General features: G+C 37.3%; 1 protein-coding gene across 2 annotated transcripts in view; it reads left to right on the forward strand.

Moving 5' to 3' along the window:
- The window catches only part of ARFGEF1 (ADP ribosylation factor guanine nucleotide exchange factor 1), a 149,910-nt gene that overhangs the window by 95,860 nt on the left and 28,854 nt on the right, over positions 1 to 25,196 (forward strand). For both annotated transcript variants that reach the window (XM_062188387.1, XM_062188385.1), the window contains exons 19-29: positions 79 to 230; positions 7,833 to 7,961; positions 8,791 to 8,949; positions 9,195 to 9,345; positions 14,514 to 14,604; positions 19,897 to 19,937; positions 20,034 to 20,203; positions 20,560 to 20,711; positions 20,842 to 21,014; positions 21,694 to 21,854; positions 23,058 to 23,188. In XM_062188387.1, coding sequence (XP_062044371.1) covers positions 79 to 230; positions 7,833 to 7,961; positions 8,791 to 8,949; positions 9,195 to 9,345; positions 14,514 to 14,604; positions 19,897 to 19,937; positions 20,034 to 20,203; positions 20,560 to 20,711; positions 20,842 to 21,014; positions 21,694 to 21,854; positions 23,058 to 23,188 — 1,510 coding nt within the window. The remainder of the gene's footprint in view (positions 1 to 78; positions 231 to 7,832; positions 7,962 to 8,790; positions 8,950 to 9,194; positions 9,346 to 14,513; positions 14,605 to 19,896; positions 19,938 to 20,033; positions 20,204 to 20,559; positions 20,712 to 20,841; positions 21,015 to 21,693; positions 21,855 to 23,057; positions 23,189 to 25,196) is intronic.

The following is a 25,196-nucleotide window of genomic DNA, read 5'->3' on the forward strand; positions in this document are numbered from 1 at the left end:
ATTATTTGATAGTAAAGCATCAAAATAGCATTTTTAAATGTTTTACATTTTAAATGCTAATAATGTTTATTGTTTCAGATGTAGCCAGTGAAAAACAAAGAAGACTTCTGTATAACTTGGAAATGGAACAGATGGCCAAGACAGCGAAAGCACTCATGGAAGCAGTGAGCCATGTTCAGGCACCTTTTACAAGTGCGACACATTTGGAGCATGTGAGACCCATGTTTAAGGTTAGAATTACTCATGACTTTATACACATTTTTATGTAATTTCATGCAGTGTACTCATTTTTTAAGTTAAAAGAAGTATAATGATGTAGCTTCTTAATGTAGACTAGAATGTTATTGCCATGTTATTTAAGATAGATACTAATTTTATTTTAAAGAGAACACGAAGAGGTATATACTACAAGCAATTAACAGGTGTGAAATCTTAGGAATTAAGAGTAGGGAGGTTTTAGGTAGTGATCATTAATTTTTGGCCTAGTTTCCTCTAAATGTGTGACTCTTAAATATTTGAGATTAACCCATATTTTAAAGTGATCATGAAGCTTGCTCTCTGTCAGTGCTTCTAGCCCAGGAACTAACATGAAGGATATACCTATACCTGGAACCCAGAAACTAGGTTACAGAACAGAAGGGAGCATTGTCTTTCTGGGTTTATTTAGTCAGATTGAGAATTACCTGTTCTCCAAATTTAATTCCCCATTCTTTTTCTTCATTCTCCTGTTCTTCTGTTCTATCCTTTATCCAGATTTCAAAATGAGTAAGCAGTACATTACAGGGTTGTAGGGAAGTAGAGGCAAGTCAAGTCAAGTTTGAAAAAGGGAAAGTAGATAAAGTATTTTCCATTTGATGAGACTGTGTAAAATGATCTATGAAGGCTGAAATTCTAAATTGACTTCTCATTCTAACTACATGTCTGAGGTTTTTTTTTTTTTAAGTTTGTGGAAAAATAGAATTAAAAGATGTTTATTTTATGCAAAAACTTTTAAATTCATGCATTTTTTTTATAATATATATTTCATGTACATTTTGAAGATGCTTTGTAAGCTTAGGTGTCAAAATTTATTTGCACCAGAATAAATATAACTCTTTTAGCTTCATTTTGCATGAATCTTTTGGAGAACAGTGTGTGGATAGTGTAAGATGACCACAAGTTTCTGTGCTTCCTTTCTTCATTCCTTACTCCTATCCTTACGTTATAATCTATGTGATGTGGGGGCTGGTGCTGTGGTGTAGTGGGTAAAGCCCACCTGCAATGCTGTCTTCCCATATAGTTGTAGGTTCAAGTTCTGGCTGTTCTAGTTCTGATCCAGCTCCCTGCTAATATGCTTGGGAAAGCAGCTGAAGATGGCCCAACTTCTTGGCTCCCTGCACCCATGTGGTCACCCTAACCATTGCAACCACTTGGGGAGTAAACCAGCTGATGGAAGATCTATCTCTCTATCTCCGCTTCTCCTCTGTAACTCTTTCAAATACATAAATAAATCTTAAAAAAAAATTTATGTGATATGGTATTTCTAAAAGTTGATGAAAGTATTATTGAATGAGAGTGAGGGCCTAGGGAAACAAAGTTTGATGGAGTAGAGGAATATAACTGACCTTATCTTTTATAATAACATAGAAAATGATGTTGAAATATAAGAAACACTTTTTATTGTGAGTTAAATTTTAAGAAGTAGCTTTTTGTTTTGTTTTAAATGATCTACTGTTTTGCTTTTAAATAATGTTTGGCAGGGGACGTGGGAGATTTAAAAAAGAAAAAGAATAAGGAACGAGCCATAATTCTACTATCAGAAAACCTCTGTTACCTTGTTTAAACCATTTCTGTTTTAAACCATTGTGATCATAACATGCATTAGACTCACATATTTTGCTGTTTCTCATATAAGTCTTTTGGCATTTCTTTATAAGTTCTTAGATAGCTTTTTGGTCTATTCTTTGGATTAGCTGTAATTTATCTGTACATTCTCCGAGCTAAAATCAAGGACCTTTTCTCCTCATTGCCATTTTTATTACCACTACCCTCTCAGAAACCCTCATTTCTCTGATTACTGTAACATTCTCCAAACTGTCATCCCCATGTCTCCTCTCATGCTCCTTTTACCCACTTACAGACGCCAGAGTTATCTTTTCAAAATAGAGGGCTCTTCACAGAATTCATGAAAAATGGATATTATGAGAAAAGTATGCATTGATTTCAAAGCTTTTTTGCACTAAGATAAACTCATATGGACTTGTTATAATATGTCTGAACAGGATCTAGTTTGAGAAACTAAGAGGGATAAAACATCAGTTTGAAAAGAGCCACTTTCAGAGCAGCATGAATTCTGCTAAAATTGAAGCAAAGCAAACCTCAAATTGATGATGAAACTTGGGTGGATGATAAAATCACTGATGCATTACAAAACATTTTTGGGGGCGATATACCTGATGAAATCAGCAGTTTGCAAATAGATGATGCATTTTAAAAGGGAGGAGACAGTGTTGAAGATGAAGCTGTAGAAGCAGATTGTCTTCCACGTCAATCTATAAGGAGAAAAGTAGTTTTGTCTGTGCCCTAATCGAAGAGGGCTGGTGAGTCACAGCAGAAACAATAGCCAACACCTTAGATACCTCAGTTGAGTCAGCTTATACAATTCTGACTGAAAAATTTAAAGTGAAGCAAGCTTTCTGCTTGCTGGTGCCAAAAGTGTTGCATCCCTGTCAACTGCAGACAAGAACAGATGGTTCAGTGGAAATTTTCAACAAGTGCAATTAAGTCCTAAAGCATTCTTGGAAGAACTACAACAGGAATTGAGACATGGCTTTGTCAGTATGATCTTTAAGACAAAACAATGACTGCCAGGAGTCAGAAGTAATCCAATCAAGATAAATATCAAGGCAGGTGTTATATAGCAGGTTAAGCTTGCATTTGGGATGCTTACTTCTATATACAAGTGCCAGTGTGAGTCCAGGTGCTCCAATTCTGATTGAGTTTCCTGCTAGTGCATCTTGGGGGCAGTGGATGATAGCGGAAATGCTTGGGCCCCTGTCACGCATGTGGGAGACCTGTATGGAGTTCCAGTCTTCTGACAACTGTGGGCATTTGAGGTGTGAACCAGTGAGTGGAAAATCTCTCTTTGTCTCTCTGTTGCTCTGCCTTTTTTTTTTTTTTTTTTTTTTTTGACAGGCAGAGTGGACAGTGAGAGAGAGAGAGAGAGAAAGGTCTTCCTTTTTGCCATTGGTTCACCCTCCAATGGCCGCCGCGGTTGGCGCGCTGCGGCCGGCGCACCGCGCTGATCCGATGGCAGGAGCCAGGTGCTTCTCCTGGTCTCCCATGGGGTGCAGGGCCCAAGCACTTGGGCCATCCTCCACTGCCTTCCCGGGCCACAGCAGAGAGCTGGCCTGGAAGAGGGGCAAACCGGGATAGAATCCGGTGCCCCGACCAGGACTAGAACCCTGTGTGCTGGCGCCGCAAGGCGGAGGATTAGCCTAGTGAGCTGCGGCGCCGGCCTGCTCTGCCTTTCAAGTAGATTTTAAAAATACACATCATCATAGCAGTTGGTTTGGGGGCGATGGTGAAGCATTTTGCTTGTTGACTTTCTGGAGGTCAAAAAAGTGCTAACATCAATTTATTAGCAGTGTTTTGAGAAAGTTTTCCAAAGCTTTAGCGGAGAGGAAAGCTTCATTAGAGTCTTCCACCATGATAGTGTCTCTGCTTGCAACTCTCTTGAAACAAGAGCAGTTTTGTGAATTTTGGTGAAAAATCATTAGGCCTCGCCTCATGGCCTTGGATTGGCTCCTTCTGCTTTCTTTTTCTTTCCTTGTCTTACTTAAAGCATCTTTTTTTTTTTTTAAGATTTATTTATTTATTTGAAAGTTGGAGTTACACAGAGAGAGAGAGAGGTCTTCCATCCACTGGTTCACTCCCCACTGGTTCATTCCTCCTTTGGATGAGCCACGCCCATCCAAAGACAATATCCAAGAGCTCCTTCTGGATCTCCCATGTGGGTGCAGGGGCAAGCACCTGGGCCATCCTCCATAGCAGAGAGCTGGATTGCAAGTGAACACGAACTGGTACGCATATTGGATACTGGCCCTGCAGGTAGAGGCTTTACCCACTATGCCAAGCGCTGACCCCAAAGTGTCATTGAAAGTACCTCTTCTTCTTTAGGTGATAATATAAAAAAGACTGCATTGACATGAGTTAAATTCCCAGGTTCTTCTTTTCCTTAGGGATGGACTGAATGGCTGGCACTGTTGCTTGCAGAAGTATTGGGCTCAGTGCCGTGGCTCACTTGGTTAATCCTCTGCCTGCATGCTGGCATCCCATATGGGTGCCAGGTTCTAGTCCCGGTTGCTCCTCTTCCAGTCCAACTCTCTGCTGTGGCCCAGGAAGGCAGTGAAGGATGGCCCAAGTGCTTGGACCCCTACACCCGTGTGGGAGACCAGGTGGAAGCCCCTGGCTCCTGACTTCAGATTGGCGTAGCTCTGGCCGTAGTGGCCATTTTAGGGGTGAACCAATTGGAGGAAGACCTTTCTCTCTGTCTGTCTGTCTCTCACTGTCTCTTTCAAAAAAATAAAAAAAAGCTATCTTGAACTTGATGGAAGTTTTATTGAGAAATAAAGTTTATGTTTTTTATCCTTTAATTCCACTTTTCCATGAGCACTTGGAAGGTCTCTCCCCTACCAAAAGAGATGTGCCTTAAAGCTCTTCCTTGATATAACTTGATATTTGTGTTACCTCACACACTCAAAGATCTGGAGACATTCTATGGTTAGCTCCACATCCCTCTCCAAGGTCACTGCTAATCTCTTCTGTTTTGTACTATGTTGCAGTTACATTGACTTTCTTTTAGTTTCTGGAATGTTTTAAATTCTTTTCAGGGTGTTTATACATGCTGTGTCCTTTGTCTAAAATACTCTTTCCTGCTTTGCCCAAGTAGTTCCTAATTTAAAAATCACCTGGTGAGAGAGTTCTGCTCTGCCATTTGACCTCAGTCCCTTTTCATCACATGCTGTATTTTCCCTTCATTATGTTTATAATATATTTACATATATATACACACACACATATGCATTATCTGTATTTGTGAAACAGAAGACTGTTCACTTTCCCTAATGTCTAACATAGTTTCTGGTTTGTGATAAGAGCTAAGGATAGGGGGACCTGCACTGTGGCTGGGAAACAGGTTAAAGCCCCAGCCTGCAGCATCAACGTGCCATATGGGCACTGGTTTGAGTCCTGGCTGCTCCACTTCCCATCCAGCTCCCTGGTAATGCACCTGGGAAAGCAGCAGAGGATGGCCCAAGTGCTTGGGCCCTGACACCTACGTGGGAGACCTAGAAGCAGCTCCTGGCTCCTGCCTTCGGATCAGCTCAGCTCTGGCCATTGCAGCCATTTGGAGAGTAAACCAGTGGATTTAAGATCTGTCTCTCTGTCTCTACCCCTCTCTGTAACTCTGTCTTTTAAATAAATAAAATCTTTTTTTAAAAAAGAGCTAAATATAAATAAATACTGGCTGGGAGAAGGAATGAATGATAAATTCCTAGAGTGCGATATAATATTAAGGGACATAAACATTTTAAAGTATCTTTTTATTTACTGACAAATTGTATTTCACAAAGGTTGTGCAATTACTAGAAAACAGTTTCTCTGTCACCTTGAAATTATCTGATACAGTTTGGTAGGAAGTTAAACATCTGGTCCACTGGCTTAAGAACCATTTGTATTTCTGCTGGTATAAAGTATACTACATGTTTTTAGATAAAGGAGTTATTTATAATAGAATGTATAATTTATTACTTTCATCTTGTAATTTGCAGTTATATACTACACTTCATATGCTTCCCACAGCATCTCTTTCTACTGGCAATCCAAGTATTATAGATGAAGAAAAATGAGGTTCACAGATTAAATTAATGGCAGAACCTAGGGACTGTGGTTTATGTTCTTTTGTTTAGAGATGATTAACTATTACATCTAAACTTTCTGAAGTTTAAGAACTTTCTGAAGTTAGAATTGCCTGGGCAATTCTGTTTTCCTTAGTAATGCTAGAATGTTTATCACGGTTTTTAAACTTCCAGTTGTCTGGGAGCAGGCATTGTGGTGCTCAGGGTTACTGTGCCTCTTGTGACATCCACGTCCCATATCAGAGTGCCTGTTCCAGTCTTGGCTGCTCTGCTTCCCATCCAGTTTCCTGCTAATGCACCTGGGAAGGCAGTGGATGCTGGATCAAGTGCTTGGGTCCCTGCTGACCCACATAGGGGAAACCCAGAGGAGTTCCTGACTCTGGCTTCAGCTTGGCCCAGCCCTGGGTACTGGTACACCAAAAGATGGAAGATACTTCTCTCTGTATATTTGCCTTTCAACCTTTCAAATAAATAATCTAAAAAAAAGAAAAAGAAAATTCCAGTTGTTATTTTCTTGGCTGTATTATTCTGTTTGTTGTCTTCCACAATCTGTAATGAGGGATTTTATTGAACTTTTTAAAAAAATACTATCCAGGAAGTTGGAATATCACTATCAGTGTGAAATATTTAACTATTAAAAAAAATTTAGGGCTGGCACCGTGGCTCAACAGGCTAATCTTGTGCCTTGCGGCGCCGGCACACTGGGTTCTAGTCCCGGTCAGGGCACCGGATTCTGTCCCGGTTGCCTCTCTTCCAGGCCAGCTCTCTGCTGTGGCCCGGGAGTGCAGTGGAGGATGGCCCAAGTGCTTGGGCCCTGCTCCCACATGGGAGACCAGGATAAGCACCTGGCTTCTGCCTTTGGATCAGCGCGGTGTGCTGGCAGCGGCGGTCATTGGAGGGTGAACCAACAGCAAAGGAAGACCTTTCTCTCTCTCTCTCTCTCTCTCCCTCTCTCTCTCTCACTGTCCACTCTGCCTGTCAAAAAAAAAAAAAAAAAAATAGGTTAAATGATGTCCACAGAGCAGGTTTAAAGAAAAGAGAATAATGTTACTGTTGCATGTAAGAAGATAATAAAAAGAATATTATTGGATATAAAGAACGTTTGAAATAGTCCATGGACCAAAGTCTGCAAAGCCTTGAGCCCTGAAGTCAGATAAAATTTACATTTCTTATGAATATTGACTATTCCTACTTTTTAAATTCATGTGAATAATTTATAGAAACTGTTCTTAGCATACGCCTACTGAATTTATAAACTTGCTTTTCCATTTATATAGCCAAGGCAGCATCAAATAGCTTTTCTCCATTGTGTTAAGAAAACTTTCCAGATAACTGTGTCAGCAACCTCACGTGTGTTTTTTTTGTTTTGTTTTTTTTTTTGTTTTGTTTTTTTTTCCAGAACTTCCTCAAATCTTGGAAAAGCTTGGGGAAATACTAATGTAGTACAAGAATACTTCAAAAAGTTTCTGGGAAATGGAATTTTTAAAGATATAAGTTTAATTGGTGCAAAAATGTTTTGAAACTCATGCAGTTTTTCATAATGCGCATTTTCCATTATTTCTTTTTAAAGATTTATTTATTTATTTGAAAGGCAGAGTTACAGAGGGGAGAGAAAGAATGAGAAAGAAATCTTCCATCTGCTGATTTACTCCCCAAATTGCCATAACACCTGGGGCTGGGCCAAGCCAAAGTCAGGAGTCCGGAACTCCATCCAGGTTTCCTACATGGGTACAGGGATTTGGGCCATCTTCAGCTGCTTTCACAGGTGCATTCGTGGGCAACCTGGACTTGAACCAGTGTCCAAATGGGATGTCGGCATCCAGACTTAACTTACTGTGCCACAATGCTGGCCCCATTTTCCATGAACTTCCAAAGTACTCTTATAAATACGATTGTTACTTGATGTCCATAATGTATTTTATGTTATTTTTCTAGTTGGCTTGGACACCTTTTCTGGCTGCATTTAGTGTAGGTCTCCAAGATTGTGATGATACTGAAGTAGCCTCTCTCTGTCTGGAAGGTATCAGATGTGCAATCAGAATTGCATGCATTTTCAGCATTCAGGTAACAAGGAATTTTACTTTTGTAGCCAGTCTGGAAGTCATTGTTTACTTAACCACTATTATTGTAGTTTAAGTTGCAGTAATTTTTTATGTCTTATTAATGACTGACTTTATAATGAAATTCAAATGAATTTTAATGTTCTAGTTGCTAAGAAGCTATGACAGATCTATACTGATCTACAATTCACTCTAACAACTTTGTTTTTTGTATTTTTTCTCTTTAGAATATTAGCTAGATTTAAAATTTTCAAAACTATAAATTTCTATATGTTGAGTATCTTATTTAAACATGTTGCATGTTCATTCTTATTGACTTGTATATGTATATCGATGTATTTTATACAAGGTTCTAACTAGAGCCAAGTATCTTAATACAGAAGTTTCATGGAAGTGGTCCCTTCTGTAATTTATATGCTTGAAGGATAAATTTAATTTTTTCCTTTTCTTTCTCTGTCTCTCAACTCATTTTTCATTTATGAATGTTATTGCATAAAAAGCATAGCCTAGCTGTAGAGAAAAAATGAGAAATTTATAAGCAGATAATTTTCCTAATTCATGTGCTACTTGAAACAAAGTACTTAATGAATGGTTTTGACTGTGCAAATTAATTGGTTTTCACTAAAAATCTTCCTAGATTTAACACCTCCATTGCCTTTGGATTTTAGCAAATGATGTCTTTTCTGCTTCATTTATCTTAAAGGTGTAAAAATTGTATTTTTCAGTATTGTATGTTATTTATGACATATCAGTTAAACACTTACTAAACAAGTAAATAGGTTTCATCAGTAGAGAATTTGTATATTTACAGTATACTTTTCTTATTTTTATAGCTCGAAAGAGATGCATATGTCCAGGCACTGGCAAGATTTACCTTACTCACAGTGAGTTCTGGTATTACTGAAATGAAACAGAAGAACATTGACACCATAAAAACACTTATCACGGTGGCTCATACAGATGGAAATTATTTAGGAAATTCGTGGCATGAGGTATACCACCTCTTTTATTTTCAGATTTGCAGTTTGGTTTATAAAATGAACTAATGCTAAACATTCTATCACTGGCATATTTAAGTATTTGGGGAGCAAGCTTATTTAGTATGTGTAAGATTAGTATGTTTAGTTTTTTATGATTTACTGTGCAGCCTGTATTTAAATCCTAGCTGTGTATATTTAAATGTGTTCAAGAATGGTTTTAACAGAATTTAAAGAAAAGTTTCCTTTTTGTAATCAAGATTCTGAAGTGCATCAGTCAGTTGGAGCTGGCACAGCTTATAGGAACGGGAGTAAAACCTCGATACATTTCTGGAACAGTGCGAGGCAGAGAAGGATCTCTTACTGGAACAAAAGATCAGGCTCCTGATGAATTTGTGGGTCTAGGGTTAGGTAAGTTTTTTAAAAGCTCTTTATTCAAAGTATCAAAAATTGTTTTTGTCATTGCTAGTCTTTATTGTAACAGTGAGATATTAATGGAGAGATAAGATAAAATGTCTTTTGTCTAACTTGAGGAAATGCAAGATGGGCTGAATAGGGAAAACTGTCATATTGGTCTGATCTGGTTTGCAACTTTAAATGACCCTTAGTCTCAGCTTGGGATAAAGTGATAGTTTAAAATGACCTGCAGTTTGGTTTTTTTTTTTTTTAAATTCATTTTAAGGTTTGCTTTGTTTTGTTTTGTTTGTTTTTGGACAGGCAGAGTGGATAGAGAGAGAGAAAGAAAGGTCTTCCTTTTTGCCATTGGTTCACCCTCCAAGGGCCACTGCAGCCGGCGCATTGTGCTGATCCGAAGCCAGGAGCCAGGTGCTTTTCCTGGTCTCCCGTGGGGTGCAGGGCCCAAGCACTTGGGCCATCCTCCACTGCCTTCCCGGGCCATAGCAGAGAGCTGGCCTGGAAGAGAGGCAACTGGGATAGAATCCGGCGCCCCAACCGGGACTAGAACCCGGTGTGCCGGCGCCGCAAGGTGGAGGATTAGCCTGTTAAGCCACGGCACTGGCCAATGACCTGCTTTTAATACAAAGCAGGTATCTTAAATATGTGAACACTGGTATAATAGGGCAAGCTAGAGAAAGCATTCACATTCAGAATTTTTATAGGCATTGTGTGGGCTTAATCAGACTTTCCCCTTTGTGAAATCACTCACCATGGTACCCAGGTGCTCGATATGGCCAGGTACTTCCTGGTGTAACCCAACAGAACAAAGGAAAATACTAGTGATAAATGGGTACAGAAGAATCAAGACACTACAATTTTAGTCATAAATGGAACAGATTACACCAGGGGAGAAGAAAAGTTTTCACTTCGACCTTAAATACTACACTCTGTGTTCAAATTCTTGTGTATTTTTTCCTTACCATATGTAAGTTACTTTAACCTTCTGAGATACAGTTTCTGTTTTTGCAAACTAAAGGTGATTTCATAAGCTTGTTTAAGATTAACTCAGAACACTCATATACATATATATGAATAGACTTGGCTGGTATGTTAGAGGTTACTGTATATTCTGTGTCCAGCCTCCCCTTACCACCTTCAAACAAGGAATATAGCCATGACTTAGAGCACAAGGAATATGCCTGAAATCCAGGACTATTATCTTTTAAAACTATGGCCAGCGCCGCAGCTCAACAGGCTAATCCTCCGCCTGCGGCGCCGGCACACCGGGTTCTAGTCCAGGTCGGGGCGCCGGATTCTGTCCCAGTTGCCCCTCTTCCAGGCCAGCTCTCTGCTGTGGCCCAGGAGTGCAGTGGAGGATGGCCCAAGTCCTTGGGCCCTGCACCCCACGGGAGACCAGGAGAAGCACCTGGCTCCTGCCGTCGGATCAGCGCGGTGCACTGGCCGCAGTGCACTAGCTGCGGCGGCCATTGAAGGGTGAACCAACGGCGAAGAAAGACCTTTCTCTCTGTCTCTCACACTGTCCACTCTGCCTGTCAAAAAAAAAAAAAAAAACTTTGTACTGTAATAGTGCATTCTGGTCATTTTTATCTTTGATTTCTCTGTTTTTGCTAGCAGTAAAAATTCTCAAGAAAATCAAAACAATTTCAAACCTTAGAAAGGATCCATAGAGAAGGTAAAAACCAAGGGACCATGGTGTGGTTCAAGTTGCACTGGGACTAGGGAAAGTTAGTTGCTGGTGGTAGTCTAGTGGAAGCATCTAACAGTGCAGTCCCTCTCTGTGATACCATATATTCTGTGGTGTTGTGAGATCTGGGAGATGCAGGTGTAGGCCTCATACTTTAGTAATCCTATAGGATTTAGAACTCCTGAGCACCTGCCTGGTGACGTACCTAACCTGGAAGTCCAACTCTGAAGATTCGAACAGCCATCTGGGAGGCTGTACTAGGTACAGATGAAACTTATACAGGCAGGTGAAATGAATATGTACTGTTTTATTTCAGTAGCTTTGAAAATGGCAAAGGAAAGTGTGAAGGCAAGTAGAACTACAGTCTTAACAAGTAGGAATGCAGAATTAGGTTATGCTAAAAATAAAATGCCAGTGGAAATTTCTAATGCTCTGAAATTTGTAGTCAAATGAGAAATAATGGTATTTGCTATTAATGTTTTCTAATGTACTTGAAAATGAATTTGAATTAATTTGTTACTGTGGTATTGTGCTACTTAGGTTGTAAGGATATTTGATGACCTGCCTTCTCACTTTAGGAAAGAAAGAAATTTACATTAAGACACACAGTATAGAACTGGAAATCAAAAACAGTTCAGATTTCTAGGCCACTCCAGAACCCAGTAACTCTCCTTTATACTTTCTTTAGGCTTTCTCTTACGCTGTTTTTGATATGGTCCATATTCTACTAACTTCTGATTCCTCTGAGTTACATTTTTCAGTCTGTAACCTTGAGGAAGCTGCTCTGTCTTGTTGGGTAACAGCTAGCCCATGTCAGGAATGTCTACCCCTGTTTGCTGGTGCCCACTTACTCAGATAGCAGATGCCTTCTTGAGCAGGATGCTGTATTTTTAATTTAAGCTAGCTAGATGAGGATGTGGTAGAGAAAATTGAGCTAGTTTAACGTAATATCCTCCTTTATTAATAGTAACCGTGCACCAGGTATTCATGTAACCAATTTGACAAGATTAAGTACAGTTATCCCTTGGTAACCACAGAGGATTGGACTAGGACTGCTGTGGATACCAGAATACATGGATGTTCAAGTCCCTTGTATAAAATGGTACAGTGTTTGTTCTTGCCCACATCCTCCTGTGTACCTTAAATATCTCTATATTACTTATAATATTTAACACAACATAAATGCTTTGTTTAATAGTTTTTGTACTGTGTTTAGGGAATATTGACAAGAAAAAGTCTGTACCTAATCAATACAGACGCAATTTTTCCTTCAGATATTTTCAGTGCATAATTGGTTAAATCTGTGGAACCTGTGGCTATAGATAGCTGATGACATATATTCATTTATGGTAAAAGTCTGTTTTCAGTTATTAAGAATATTGTATATAGTTATTAAATTTGAATTACATTCATTCTGTTATTTTAAGGTACATATTAATATCTTTTTAAATATTTACTTACTGGAGTCAGCACTGTGGGACTGAATCCCACAGCACTGGCATCCCAAATGAGCACCGGTTCACATCCTAGCTGCTCTACTTCCAATCCAGCTCTCTGCTGTGGCCTAGGAAAGCAGTGGAAGATGGCCCAACTACTTGGCCTCCTGCTTCCACATGGGAGACCCAGAAGAAGCTCCTGGCTCCTGGCTTCAGATGGACCCAGCTCCAGCCATTGTGTGCATTGGAGAGTGAAACAGCAGATGGGAGATTTCTCTGGCATGTGCTCTCTCTCTGTCTGTATTCTGCCTTTCAAAAATAAATGAATAAACCTTAAAAAAATTATTTATTTGAAAGGGGGAGAGAGAGAGAGGTCTTCCATCCTCTGTTTCATTCCTCAATTGGCCCCAGTGGCCAGGCTGAAGCCAATAGCCTAAAATTCCATCCAGGTCTCTTATTAGTGCAAGGACCCAAGGATTTGGGCTTTCTTCCGATGCTTTTCCCAGGCTCATTAGCAGGGAGCTGGGTCAGAAGTAGAGCAGCCAGGACTCAAACTGGCACTCATATGGAATGCCACTGTTGCAGGAGGCAGCTTAACTTGCTGTACCACAACACTGGCCCCAGAGTACATATTAATATTAAAAAAAAGCTTAGGTAATATTTACAATACATGTATCTTTCTTAGTTAACCTAAGTATGTGTGCTTTTCAGTAACTGGTTTGGTAAAACTGGAACTATTAGCCTACTAGGTTATACCATCATACAATTCTTTGAAAGATTTCACACATTTGTCAGATGGGTTCTTTGGATTCATAAACATTTTCTTTTATTCCTTTAAATATTGTTATGATTAATGATTATACATTATTATATTAAATATTAAAGGTATAGAATGCTTTGTGGAAAGGACATTTATTTGATACACAAAGGAAAGCATGTTACATGGTTATTGACACCTTTCTGCTAGGTTTTTCTTCTTTAAATTCCTATAACATGCTCTCCATTTCATGTGTTCCGTAATGCTGTTTTCCTACCATCCCAGTTCTTTTTTAGGGAATTTTTTATCCCAGTAAGAGGACAGCATTAGCACATGTAAAATAATCTATATCAAAATGTTTGGAAGTACATCTGATTTGAGTACTACTTAATAGATAGATACTTAGTTCAGTGGTAGACGAGAACTATGTAAAGGAATCCTTCACTGAGAGCTGAAATTGGTCTTAGTAGTTAAGTTTTGGTTGAGAAATGTTATGAGTAGGGCCACATGTTAGCTATAATGTTGGTAAGAAATGCCTTAAGTGCTATGCTGAAGAGTTTATGTGATTCAGGAATATAAGCTGGCAGGATAAATTGAAAAGAATAATTATTGGCAAGGAAATAAGTCTGGAAACTGTTTTAAAAATCCAGGACTGAAATTCCTAAACTTAGTAAGAATGGAATTGGTAGATGATTTGAAAATAGGTACAAATAAATGTTTAGTGACTTGTTGAATATTGATAGTGGAGGAGGGAAAAAATAATCAGATGGTTCTAAGGTTAAGAGTTTTAAACTGGGGAATATCATTGTTCTGTCCAATGCAGGAGACCAGTTTTAGGGGGAAAATTAAGTACTTTTTATGAACAAGAGGATGTTAGAATGTATAGGTAGAATTTCCAACGAACATTTATAAATAGGGATCTGGAGATTAAATAACCAAGAATTCTAGTTGGAATCATTCTTGGAAGGTACTGGAACAGGGGTTAATGCTGCATTTCTTAAACATTAAGGGAAATTGCGTCTAATGATATTAATCTTGCGTAAGTTCTCAGTGCCCCTAATTTGTGTGATATTTGCAATCACAGTTTATTCCTTACTAAGCATGTCTTGTATACTACTTAGTATACCATATTTGGCCTTGGTAAATGTCACTGATGCCAAAAGAATTGTTCACTGAAAGCCTTGCTGCTTCTATTAGGAAAATAATTGCTTTTAGAAATGTGTTTTAGTGTATTCTCCCACTGAATTGCTTTCAAACTGAAATGACTCTCTTTTATGTGTGGTAGTTGGAGGAAATGTGGACTGGAAGCAGATAGCAAGTATTCAGGAATCCATTGGAGAAACCAGTTCTCAAAGTGTTGTTGTTGCTGTAGATAGGTAAGGTATTCATTTTATTCCCTTTTCAGATGAATACTGTTTCAATCCTATAGTATTTAGATGTATTTTGCTCTTTGATGAAAACAAAAACTTACTACCAAAATAATTTTCCTTAAGTAATGTTAGACTATGTATAGTAATATATTGTTACTTAGATGATGAAGTACCTATAATTTTACTTTTTTGATCATAGAATATAGGAAGGAGATAAATAATGTAATGATTTTAAATTACAGTAGGTATCAGTGGGTGCTGGGGAAATGGTGACCTTGATAAACAAGAACATGAATATTTTACTCCTTTTTTTAGAAAACATACTCCTATTATTGTCACTCTATTAAAATGCAGTGTGATTTATCTTTCTGGTTCCATGATAAAAGACTGAATTATTGTTAAAAATGGAAAGATTTTGCTGGAAGTTCTCTTACAAGCTTCATTAGAAAGTACATTAGAAGTTACCTACTATATTTACCAGGTATTCCCTGTTTTTGTTTGTTTTCTAAAAGAAAATTCATACTATGATTTATTTTGCTATGAAATACATATTTCAAATTTTAAAATGCCCAGTATATAAAACAGTAACTTACAGTGTTTTTTGAAGATAAGCTTTCTCCAGATAAATACCCACAGAATAGAAACTTAGCATTTTATAACACTGACATTAGTATTTTTTAAACCACTTTTGATGGAAACTTTCAAAAATCTAATATATACTATAGTCTTTTTTTTTTTTTTTTTTTAGTGGCCTGGAGACTCATGCTTATCCATTATTTTACTTTGCTTCAGATAAAACTTTTTACTATGAGTACATACGTAACAACAGTGTTGAGTGGCTACTAACCCTGAGAGTATATTTGCCTTGCATTTTGTCCTTGAAAAGAATTCTTCGTGTGTATTTGCTATACATTTTTAGGGAGGGAGTTCGTTTGTCTTTATTGTTGTCTAGACTGAAGAAAGACTGTGTGTCATACACCTACTATGTAATGTGAAGGTAGCCATTTGTGAGGCACTTTCCAAAGTTTGTTACATGCATCACTTCATTTAGTCCTTCCAGTAGTCTCATAAGGTGAATATAGTTTATCTCAGTTTACAAATGGGGAAAGCAAAACAAAAAAGATTAAATAAGTTGCTCATTCTAATAACCAGGCTAGTCTTGTTTTTGTGATAATTACTTTGTTCTTTCATTCCTAGAGAATTTTGAGAAATGAGGTCAGGATGTACACGCTGTATCTTTGGTTATGGTTTTTTGTTTAGTTTTTGTTTTGAAAGAGAGGGTGCTCCCATCTGCTGGTTCACTCCCCAAAAACCCACAGTGGCCAGAGTTGGGCAGGGGTCAGAGCTGGGAGCTGGGAATTCCATCCAGCTGTCCTATATGAGTGGCAAGTACTCAATGACTTCTGCTATTGCTGCTTCCTCCCAAGGCAGGAAGCTGAAGTCATGAGTCAGAGCCAAGAATCAAACACATGCACTCCAGTGTGAGATGTGGGCATCTTAATGCTAGGCCAAATGCCCAATACCTGGGTGTGCCATTCAACTTCACTTACCTTTCTGCCTGCGTGTACAATTCAGAGTTGTGAAATAGCTGTCCTTTTGTTACCAGGCTAGCTTTCTTCCAGGTGATTTTCTTACCTTCCAGGAAATCATCTTCACTGTCATTATGAAAATTTATTGAAGTTTTATGAGAACCTACTCAGACAAGAGTAAGCATTTTACCTTCTCTTTCTGTTTCCATGTATACTTCATGTGACCATACCGGTTCTAATTTACCCTACTATCTAGTGTTTGTTACAAGGAAACATATCATTCATTTCAGCAAATTTCATGCCTCCCTATTTTAAGAATTTATGCTATTTGAGGGGCAAGTGTTTGGCCTGGTGGTGTAGACAGCAGTATCCTATATTGGAGTACTTGGGTTCGTATCCTGTCTCCACTTCCAGATTGCAGCTCCCTGTTAATAATGCAGACCCTGGGAAGCAGCAGGTGTTGGGCTTCAGTAGTTAGGTCCCTGTCAGCTGTATAGGAGACCTGGATTCCTGGATTGAGTTCCTGGCTCTGAGCCTCAGCTGTTCTAGGCATATAGAGAGTGAACTAGCAGATGGAAGCACTCTGTTTTTTCAGATTGAAAAACAAAAACTTTGAAAGGTTTTTGTTATTTCAGAGGCTTAGCACAAATTCTGTTAGTACCTTACCAGCTCATCATTATCAGATACTTCCACAAATAAAGCCAGTGACCTAATTTTATGTAAGACACTCATATTTGTTTTAGCTTATAATAAAAGGATTCAAGGTTTATATCTTTGATTTATTATAAGATTATATTCTTGTGTGGGATATTTCACTTCCTCATGAAATTTCTTACGTATTTCATTCAGAGTATTTGAATTTATTTTTGTATGTTGTATTCCAATTCTGATTCATAGGCTTAACTCAGTGACATAGCGGTGGGAGCCAAAACAGTAGTGAAAATATTGCCAGGCATTATTCTAGAGAGTTCTGTAACCTGCTCAACAAACAAGTCATTTTCCTACCCTTAGGCCTGTTGTTCTGAATACTATAATCTATTAGAAGCATAGGAACTAAACAAGAAAAAACTTTTCAAAACCTTCTGAGATTTAATCCTCCTTAGCTTCTGTTAACCTTTAGGGGAAAAAGGTGATGCTATTAAAAGGTTTACAGTGACAAAATTTTCTTCATTTTTTTAAATTAGGAAGATTGTACCATTAGAATTAGGAGAATATTGAACTCTAATTTGGAGTACCTAATTCTCCAGCATTTTGCTAAGATAGAATTTTCTAGGTGTAGTCCATTTTTAATAAATTTTACTAACCCATGTAGGTGATAGACTTTGTTCAGAAATTATTTACTTCTAAAAGCTAAAAAGGTTACTTGGCATTATATTTTTTATTATATGAGATACAGCTTTATATTGGCTAGCTCACAGTTTGGAACATTCTATCAAGCGTCAGAAAATATCTACAGTTCATCTCAACTACTTTACTCATAGTATCTTTCACTTAGGTCTAAGAAATAAGTATTTCCTCAGATATGTTTACTGTGAAAAAAACCTTTTACAGATAGATTTAGGCTGCTTGTGGGTTGTATGCAATTTACAAATTTGATACAAAAATCTGCAAAAAGTTTGGCAACTTTTTTTTTGTTGCTTTGATATCATAATGTGGATGAAGCAGTAATCTTACTAGTTTTTCTCCCTTCATGCTTTTCTAGGGCATGTCTTTTAATATTAGCAAACAAAATTGTCATGTTTCTGTCCTTTGCTTTTCATACAGGAAATGTAGAATCCATTTCTTAGACTGATTTTGTGAAACATAGCTCTGTTCTGCCTTAGTATATTAAGGCTTAACTTTAAATGCTTCCACAGACTGCTGTGCTCTACCCTATGGCTTATCTTTAGTGGAGCATTACTAGAAATAGACTGACCCCTCAGAGGCTACCAAAGTGAGTAGGAATTTGAATGCCCTTACCCAGGATGCATGCTCCCCTTACCTGCTGCCATCACCCTGAGTCTACAGAGCCTGTCTGCTGATGATAGTTCTCTGTTCTTGGTGCCTTTGTTGTCCATCATTTCACTACCTTCAGAGCTTGTTGCTTCCTTTCCCTGTGGTTGCATATGATCTCCATCTCCACTCTGTTCTTTACCCCTCTCTAATCAATCCATTTGTTGCTTTTGGTTAAAAATAAATCTTCTCGTGTGGCTTTTTCTGTTTCCTAATTTAATTTAGACTCTGTGGTGTGGTTTGTTTATAGCCTTTGCCTACCTTGAGAAATACCTCTAGTTTCAGAAATCAACTAGTCACATTTGTGAAGTATAGTTACAGCAGTTTTCATTTTTATTCAGAGTTTTGTGGGGTTTATATCATTTTGCTTTCTTAGTCCAATTTAACCCCTGATTAAATGAAACCTTTTGTTTCCCCATGCCTCTCCCCCTACTACCCACCAGTTGTGTCTTCTGCGAGATTTTTTTGAATTATTGCTTCATTCTACTGATGAGAATAAAATAGAAAACTGTAAGATAGTTCATCAGCAGGATCTCAGATTTTTGAGTCAGCATGTTAGTTTTTAACATCGTTTTTCCTGTACTTATTGCCATGACACATCAACAGATGTTCAAGGGCACTTGGTTAAAAAATCATGGTATACTCGGAACATTTAGATTGTGGTAATAGGAAGATACTGGAATATTTTTAAATTTTTAGTACTTGTTTTGCTCAGGTAAGTCTGAGGTGCTTAAGCAGGCGGACTCTAGAGTCAGCCTGTCCTGGTTGAAGACTTAAATCTTGGCTTTGGCACTTTACTTGTTCTGTGACTTCGAGGAAGTTATTAAATATCTTTTGCCTCAGTTTCTATTTTGTAAAATTGGAGTTATATTAGTATATACTTCACAGGGTGTTTGTGATTAGAATAGTAGCCAACTTGTGGTTGGTATTTAATACTGTTATTACTACTGTCTTTAAGTTTAATATTTGACCTGCTCCTGTCTTAAAGATTTCCTTTTTATCATGCAAACCCTATTATAAGCATTTTTATTTGAGAATTAGTCACATCAAAACCTGATTACCAATCCAAAACATCAGTGAAAATGCTGACTTTAAAAAACAACTAATATGTTTATGCTAAAATCTTTCATGAGATTTTGAAAAACAGAAAATGATCCCAACAAAGAAGGCCAAGCAAACCTGGGCAGCATAATGTAGGCAAAGCTTAGCTCTACACATTTTAATGGCCTAAGGAAAGTGATTTAACAACTTCTTGGTTACACTGAGATTTTTTGCAAGGTTATATTAAATAATTTTTAATTTATTAAAAAAGAATTTTCTAATCAAATATACATTGTAAAAATAATTTTTCATTTTAAGAATCTGCTAGCAGATACTTCATGCTAGCAGATGGGAAAATAACAGAAATATCTTCTGTCTCATATCATGCCAATTATTAGTTTTACAAATTAATGCTTTTCTTATTCTTAGAATCTCATAAGGTATGCCTATCTAGTTTCTGTGAATCTACAAATAGAGTTACAACAGTATATACTTACTTTAAATATTATTGAACACAAAGTGACAACATACAGGGTGAGAGTGGGCAGGGGAATTATTCCATCTATACTTATTGCTAAACTATGTGATGAAAAATACTCACATGGCTACCTGATTTTTTTGTTGTTGTTGTTCCTTTAAAGCAGCTCAAAATGGCTAATACTCCAGGCCACTTAATTTTGAGTTGATAAAACGAGGTACAACTGTCAATCTTTTAAATGTGTTTTGTTTTCCCTAGAATTTTCACAGGATCTACAAGACTAGATGGAAATGCTATTGGTAAGTAGGTACTTTTATTTAGTCTACTTACAAGCTGGATTGTTGGCTGAAAAATTAAAATTGAGCCAAAAAAATGTAAATGTATTTACATTATAGTGGATTTCGTCCGATGGCTATGTGCTGTGTCTATGGATGAATTGCTTTCTACCACACATCCAAGAATGTTCAGTCTGCAAAAAATAGTTGAAATATCATATTACAACATGGGAAGAATAAGATTGCAGTGGTCCCGAATTTGGGAAGTTATTGGAGATCATTTTAATAAGGTATTTGAATAATTACAGTTTTTATTTACATTTATAGCATTTCTTTTATTTAAAATTCCCCTATTGTCTTATTGAGGGTTCTGTCCTCAATTCTTTATTACTTTTTCATTATTAAATTTGGAAAACACGTTGAATCCTATTCTGCTCTTTAGAAATAACTGCTCAAGGTTTTAAGAGTTTAGTAAAAATTCATATTTTTTGTTGAGAAATATTTTAGCAAACCTAGTGCCTTTATGAAAAATCTTAGGTTTTACCAGTCTATGCTATTAATTGTGTACTTTTTCTGAGACAAAAATGAATTAGGGATTTTCACTGCTGACATTAGGATTATGGTTTTTGGTTTTTTGCCTTTACAGGTTGGCTGTAATCCTAATGAAGATGTAGCTATTTTTGCAGTAGATTCCTTGAGACAATTGTCAATGAAATTTTTAGAGAAAGGAGAGCTTGCTAATTTCAGATTCCAGAAGGATTTCTTAAGACCTTTTGAACATATAATGAAGCGGAACAGGTATTATATATGTTAAATTGCTTACTATCAGAAAAACCTTTATAGTGTCTGTAGAAGGGTAAAACAGAAGGAAAAAAAACTGGTTAGTTTTATCTATGTGCATATCCAAACGATTATATTGATATTTTAGGTCTCCAACAATTCGAGATATGGTTGTGCGGTGTATAGCACAGATGGTTAATTCTCAAGCTGCTAACATTCGGTCTGGATGGAAGAACATTTTCTCTGTATTTCATCTAGCTGCATCTGATCAAGATGAAAGCATAGTGGAACTTGCATTTCAAACAACAGGGCACATTGTCAGTGAGTATTCTTCATCTGTGTTTAAGTAAAAAAAGCAAAAAATCTTAATATGTTCAGAACATAAATCAAATATAGTCAAGATTATGGGATTGCTTTGGGCTTAAGGTTTACCAGTTTTTATATGCAGAACCAGAGTAAATTTATTGTCCTCTTTTTTTTTTTTTTAATGCATTAGGAAACTCAGACCCAGAGAGGTTAAGTAATTTGCCTAAGGTTGCAGAAGTAGTAAGCCATGGAGTTGGTATTCAGAGCCATGGAGTCAAAGCCTTTTTTGACTTTTTTTAATTGTATCACTATACAGACATAGCCTTCTTTGACTCTAAGGTTGTCTGAAATACTAAACTTGTAAGTTAAGTCTGTGCAGCAAGATGATAATGATCATTGTTCACATGAAGAATCATGGCATTATTGTAGTTAGTTTGCTTAAATGTTATACTAAGCTCTTTCATTATTTTATGTAATGCTGGTCTCTTTATTAGGAGCTATGTCTATAGTCTAAGCAAAACAACATAGTTCACTGGCCTCACTATCTAGAGCAGTCAACTAAATGATACAGACAGATGTGGCCCCATATTTGTTGGGTATCAAAGCCCTTAACCTTTAAGAACTATTCATTATATCTACCTGTTGATAGATTGAAAAGTTATAGTTATTTTGATACTTTTTTTTTCTATTTTAGCCCTTGTATTTGAAAAACACTTTCCAGCGACTATTGATTCTTTCCAGGACGCAGTGAAGTGTTTGTCTGAATTTGCGTGCAATGCAGCTTTTCCAGATACAAGTATGGAAGCAATTCGACTTATTCGCCATTGTGCAAAATATGTGTCTGATAGACCTCAGGTATAGCGTCATTTAGTAAACAAAATTTTGCTGAGTATTTCTTTCCATCTTGGAATCCAAATTGGTTTTGGAATTGAGGGTGAAAGAAACATTTATTTTTTAGTGAACCCAAAAATAATCTGAGCTTGATTCTGAGTTATACTAGTTACATATTATAGCTATTATTGAAAGCATCAAGTATGTTTCTCAGTGTTCCACATGTGTTAATTTACTAATTTTCATAACAACTTTAGGGAACAGATAATGTTATACCCCATACAGATAAGGACACTTAGGCATAGAGGAGTTTAAAAATGTGTGCCTTGTGGGCAAGGCTAGTAAAAGAGAGCTAGAGTTTACTGCAGTCTGTATTTTCAACCATTTTCTATAGTGCATTTTGTCTGTCCATGTTCTGCAGTACTGAAGTTAACTAATTGTGAATGAGTGTAGATAGAAACTCTTAGGTAAAAGGTTGAACTGTCAATCTGGCTACCACATTTAACTTGTGTATAAGGAAAAGTGATCCATCATAGGTTTAGAAATAGGATTTTATTACATACAAACATGGAGCTATGGAGTTCTTAGTACTTTTTACATATATCACCTTGTTTGACTTTTATACCTCTTCAGTGTGGTTAATGTAGCTGTATGGTATCATAAACTTTTAAATGATAAAAATAGGAACCGGAGTTAACCTGATTGATAATCCAGAGAGCTGGTAACAATTGAAGGTCAACTTTTGGATTCTAGTCTAATGCTTTCTTTAAAAATTTTTATTATGCTTTTAATTATATATTCATAGGGTTCAGTATGATAATTTGATATGTGTAATGATCAAGTCATTTTAATGTTCCTATCTCTTTAATGTTTAAAATTTTTTTATTAGCTCTGAATAATTTTATGTATTTACATGGGATAGTGTGGTATTTCAGTAAGTGTTTTCAATGAGTACTGATCAAATTAGAGTAAATAACATTTCCATCTCCTTATCATTATTTTATATTTGGAGTCCTTGAGCTCCTGTGTGTATTTATGCATAAAACATAACACAGGTTGTAGGGAACTGTAATTTGTGTTGGCAGTATAGTCTCCATCTTTTTCTAAGTCATTTTTCATTAAAGTACTCACTTTTGATTTGTAAAGCATTAAAATTTTTGAGAAACATTACACTAAATATAAAGGTGTTAAGTGATACTTTTAACAGTCCAACCTTTCTTCTTGAAGGCTTTCAAGGAATACACAAGTGACGATATGAATGTGGCACCTGAAGACAGGGTGTGGGTGAGAGGATGGTTCCCAATTCTCTTTGAGTTATCCTGTATCATCAACAGATGCAAATTAGATGTAAGAACCAGGTAACAATCAGTATTTGTAATTAAAATTTTGGAGGGTTTATTTTAGATTGAATCAATCTTATGTGAACACAATTTCAAAGTAAAGGCATGAATCATGTGCTATTATTATTAAATTAGGCAGGCAGATTTTAAAATATAATAATAGAATTTTAAAACATGTTAAATAAAACAAAATAAAAATGGAAATGCATGGCTTTCCTTAGAATTTGATTATAGTTTACTTTTACTTTTACCTTTAAATTAATACCTTGAACATGTCTATTTTTTCAGTTAGAAAGTGAAGTTAGTGCCAGTTTTACTTCTTGATGAATAATAGAAGAATTTTTAAATGCACATCCTTAGTGGATTTTAGGTAAAGAACCATCCATTTCTTTTTGAATCCTGATCAGTAACAGTTTTGAACTCTTTCAGAAATGTATTCCCAATAAAAAATATATATGAACATGTAGTCAAGTTGCAGAAGAACTTTTTGTGGATAATATAGTTGAACAACTATTCAGTGCAGTATTCTTATGTCATATAAGTGCAGTCTTTCTTGCCCTTGTACATTTGGATGCCAAATTGGAATAGCATGAACTTGTGTGTCTTAATACCTTTCAACAAGTATTTAAGCCCATCATGTAATCATAGAAATTTTTTTTTAAGATTTATTTTAGGCCAGCGTCGTGGCTCAATAGGCTACTCCTCCGCCTGTGGCGCTGGCACCTCGGGTTCTAGTCCCAGTCGGGGCACCGGATTCTGTCCTGGTTGCTCCTCTTCCAGTCCAGCTCTCTGCTGTGGCCCGGGAGTGCAGTAGAGGATGGCCCAAGTCCTTGGGCCCTGCACCCGCATGGGAGACCAGGAGAAGCACCTGGCTCCTGGCTTTGGATCAGCGCAGTGCACCGGCCGCAGCACACTGGCTGTAGCGGCCATTTGGGGGGTGAACCAATGGAAAAGGAAGACCTTTCTCTCTGTCTTTCACTGTCCATTCTGCCTGTCAAAAAAAAAAAAAAGATTTATTTATTTGAAAGAGTTACAGAGAGAGGTAGAGACAGAGAGGTCTTCCATCTGGTGGTTCACTCCCCAGATGGCTACAACCGCTAGAGCTGCACTAATCCAAAGCCAGGAGCTTCTTCCAGGTCTCCCGTGTGGGTGCAGGGGCCCAAGCACTTGGGCCATCTTCTACTGCTATCCCAGGCCATAGCAGAGAGCTGGATTGGAAGAGGAGCAGCTGGGACTAGAACCGGCGCCCATATGGGATGCTGGCGCTTCAGGCCAGGGCATTAACCCTCTGCACCACAGCACTGGCCCCAATCATATAAATTTAGTGTCAAAACCATACCCACTTTCCACTGAGATTAAATTTGATAATAGCCAAAGATATTTCATTTTTACAGCATCATTTGTTATGACAGAAATACTTACGAAATAGCTAAGTAATCCAAAGTAGAACTCAGAACCTCATGTGTTTGTTATAAAATTTAATCATAAAAACATTATGAAGCATTTTATTTTTTATCTAGGTAGGTGGCTTATTTATCAGTAGATGTGTTAAGAACTTAAAATTAGTGGCTGGCATTGTGGCACAACAGGTTAAGTCGTTCCCTATGTCGCCAGCATCCCATGAGTGCTGTTTTAAGACCTAGCTGCTACACTTCTGATCCAGCTCCCTACTTATTTTGCCTGGGAAAGCAGTGGAAGATGGTCCAAGTGCTTGGGACCCTGCCACCTATATGGAACACCTGGATGAAGTTCTAGGCTCCTGACTTCAACCTTGCCCAGCCTTAGCCATTACTGCCAACCAGAGGATGGATGATTGATCGCAGTCTGTTTTTCTGTTTCTCCCTCCCTCTGTGTCTCCCTTTGTAATTCTGTGATTCAAATAAATAAATCTTAAAAAAAAAAAAAAAAAAAACTTCACTGAAACTCAAGGTAGCCCCCAATTCAGATGTCCAGTCACCTCAGTACAAGTAATACAAACTCAGTACCTTATCCTTATCCTTTTTTGCAAGCATCTATTTGATGGAGG

The sequence above is a fragment of the Lepus europaeus genome, chromosome 4 (genome assembly GCF_033115175.1).
Source record: "Lepus europaeus isolate LE1 chromosome 4, mLepTim1.pri, whole genome shotgun sequence".
NCBI classification, from domain to species: domain Eukaryota; kingdom Metazoa; phylum Chordata; class Mammalia; order Lagomorpha; family Leporidae; genus Lepus; species Lepus europaeus.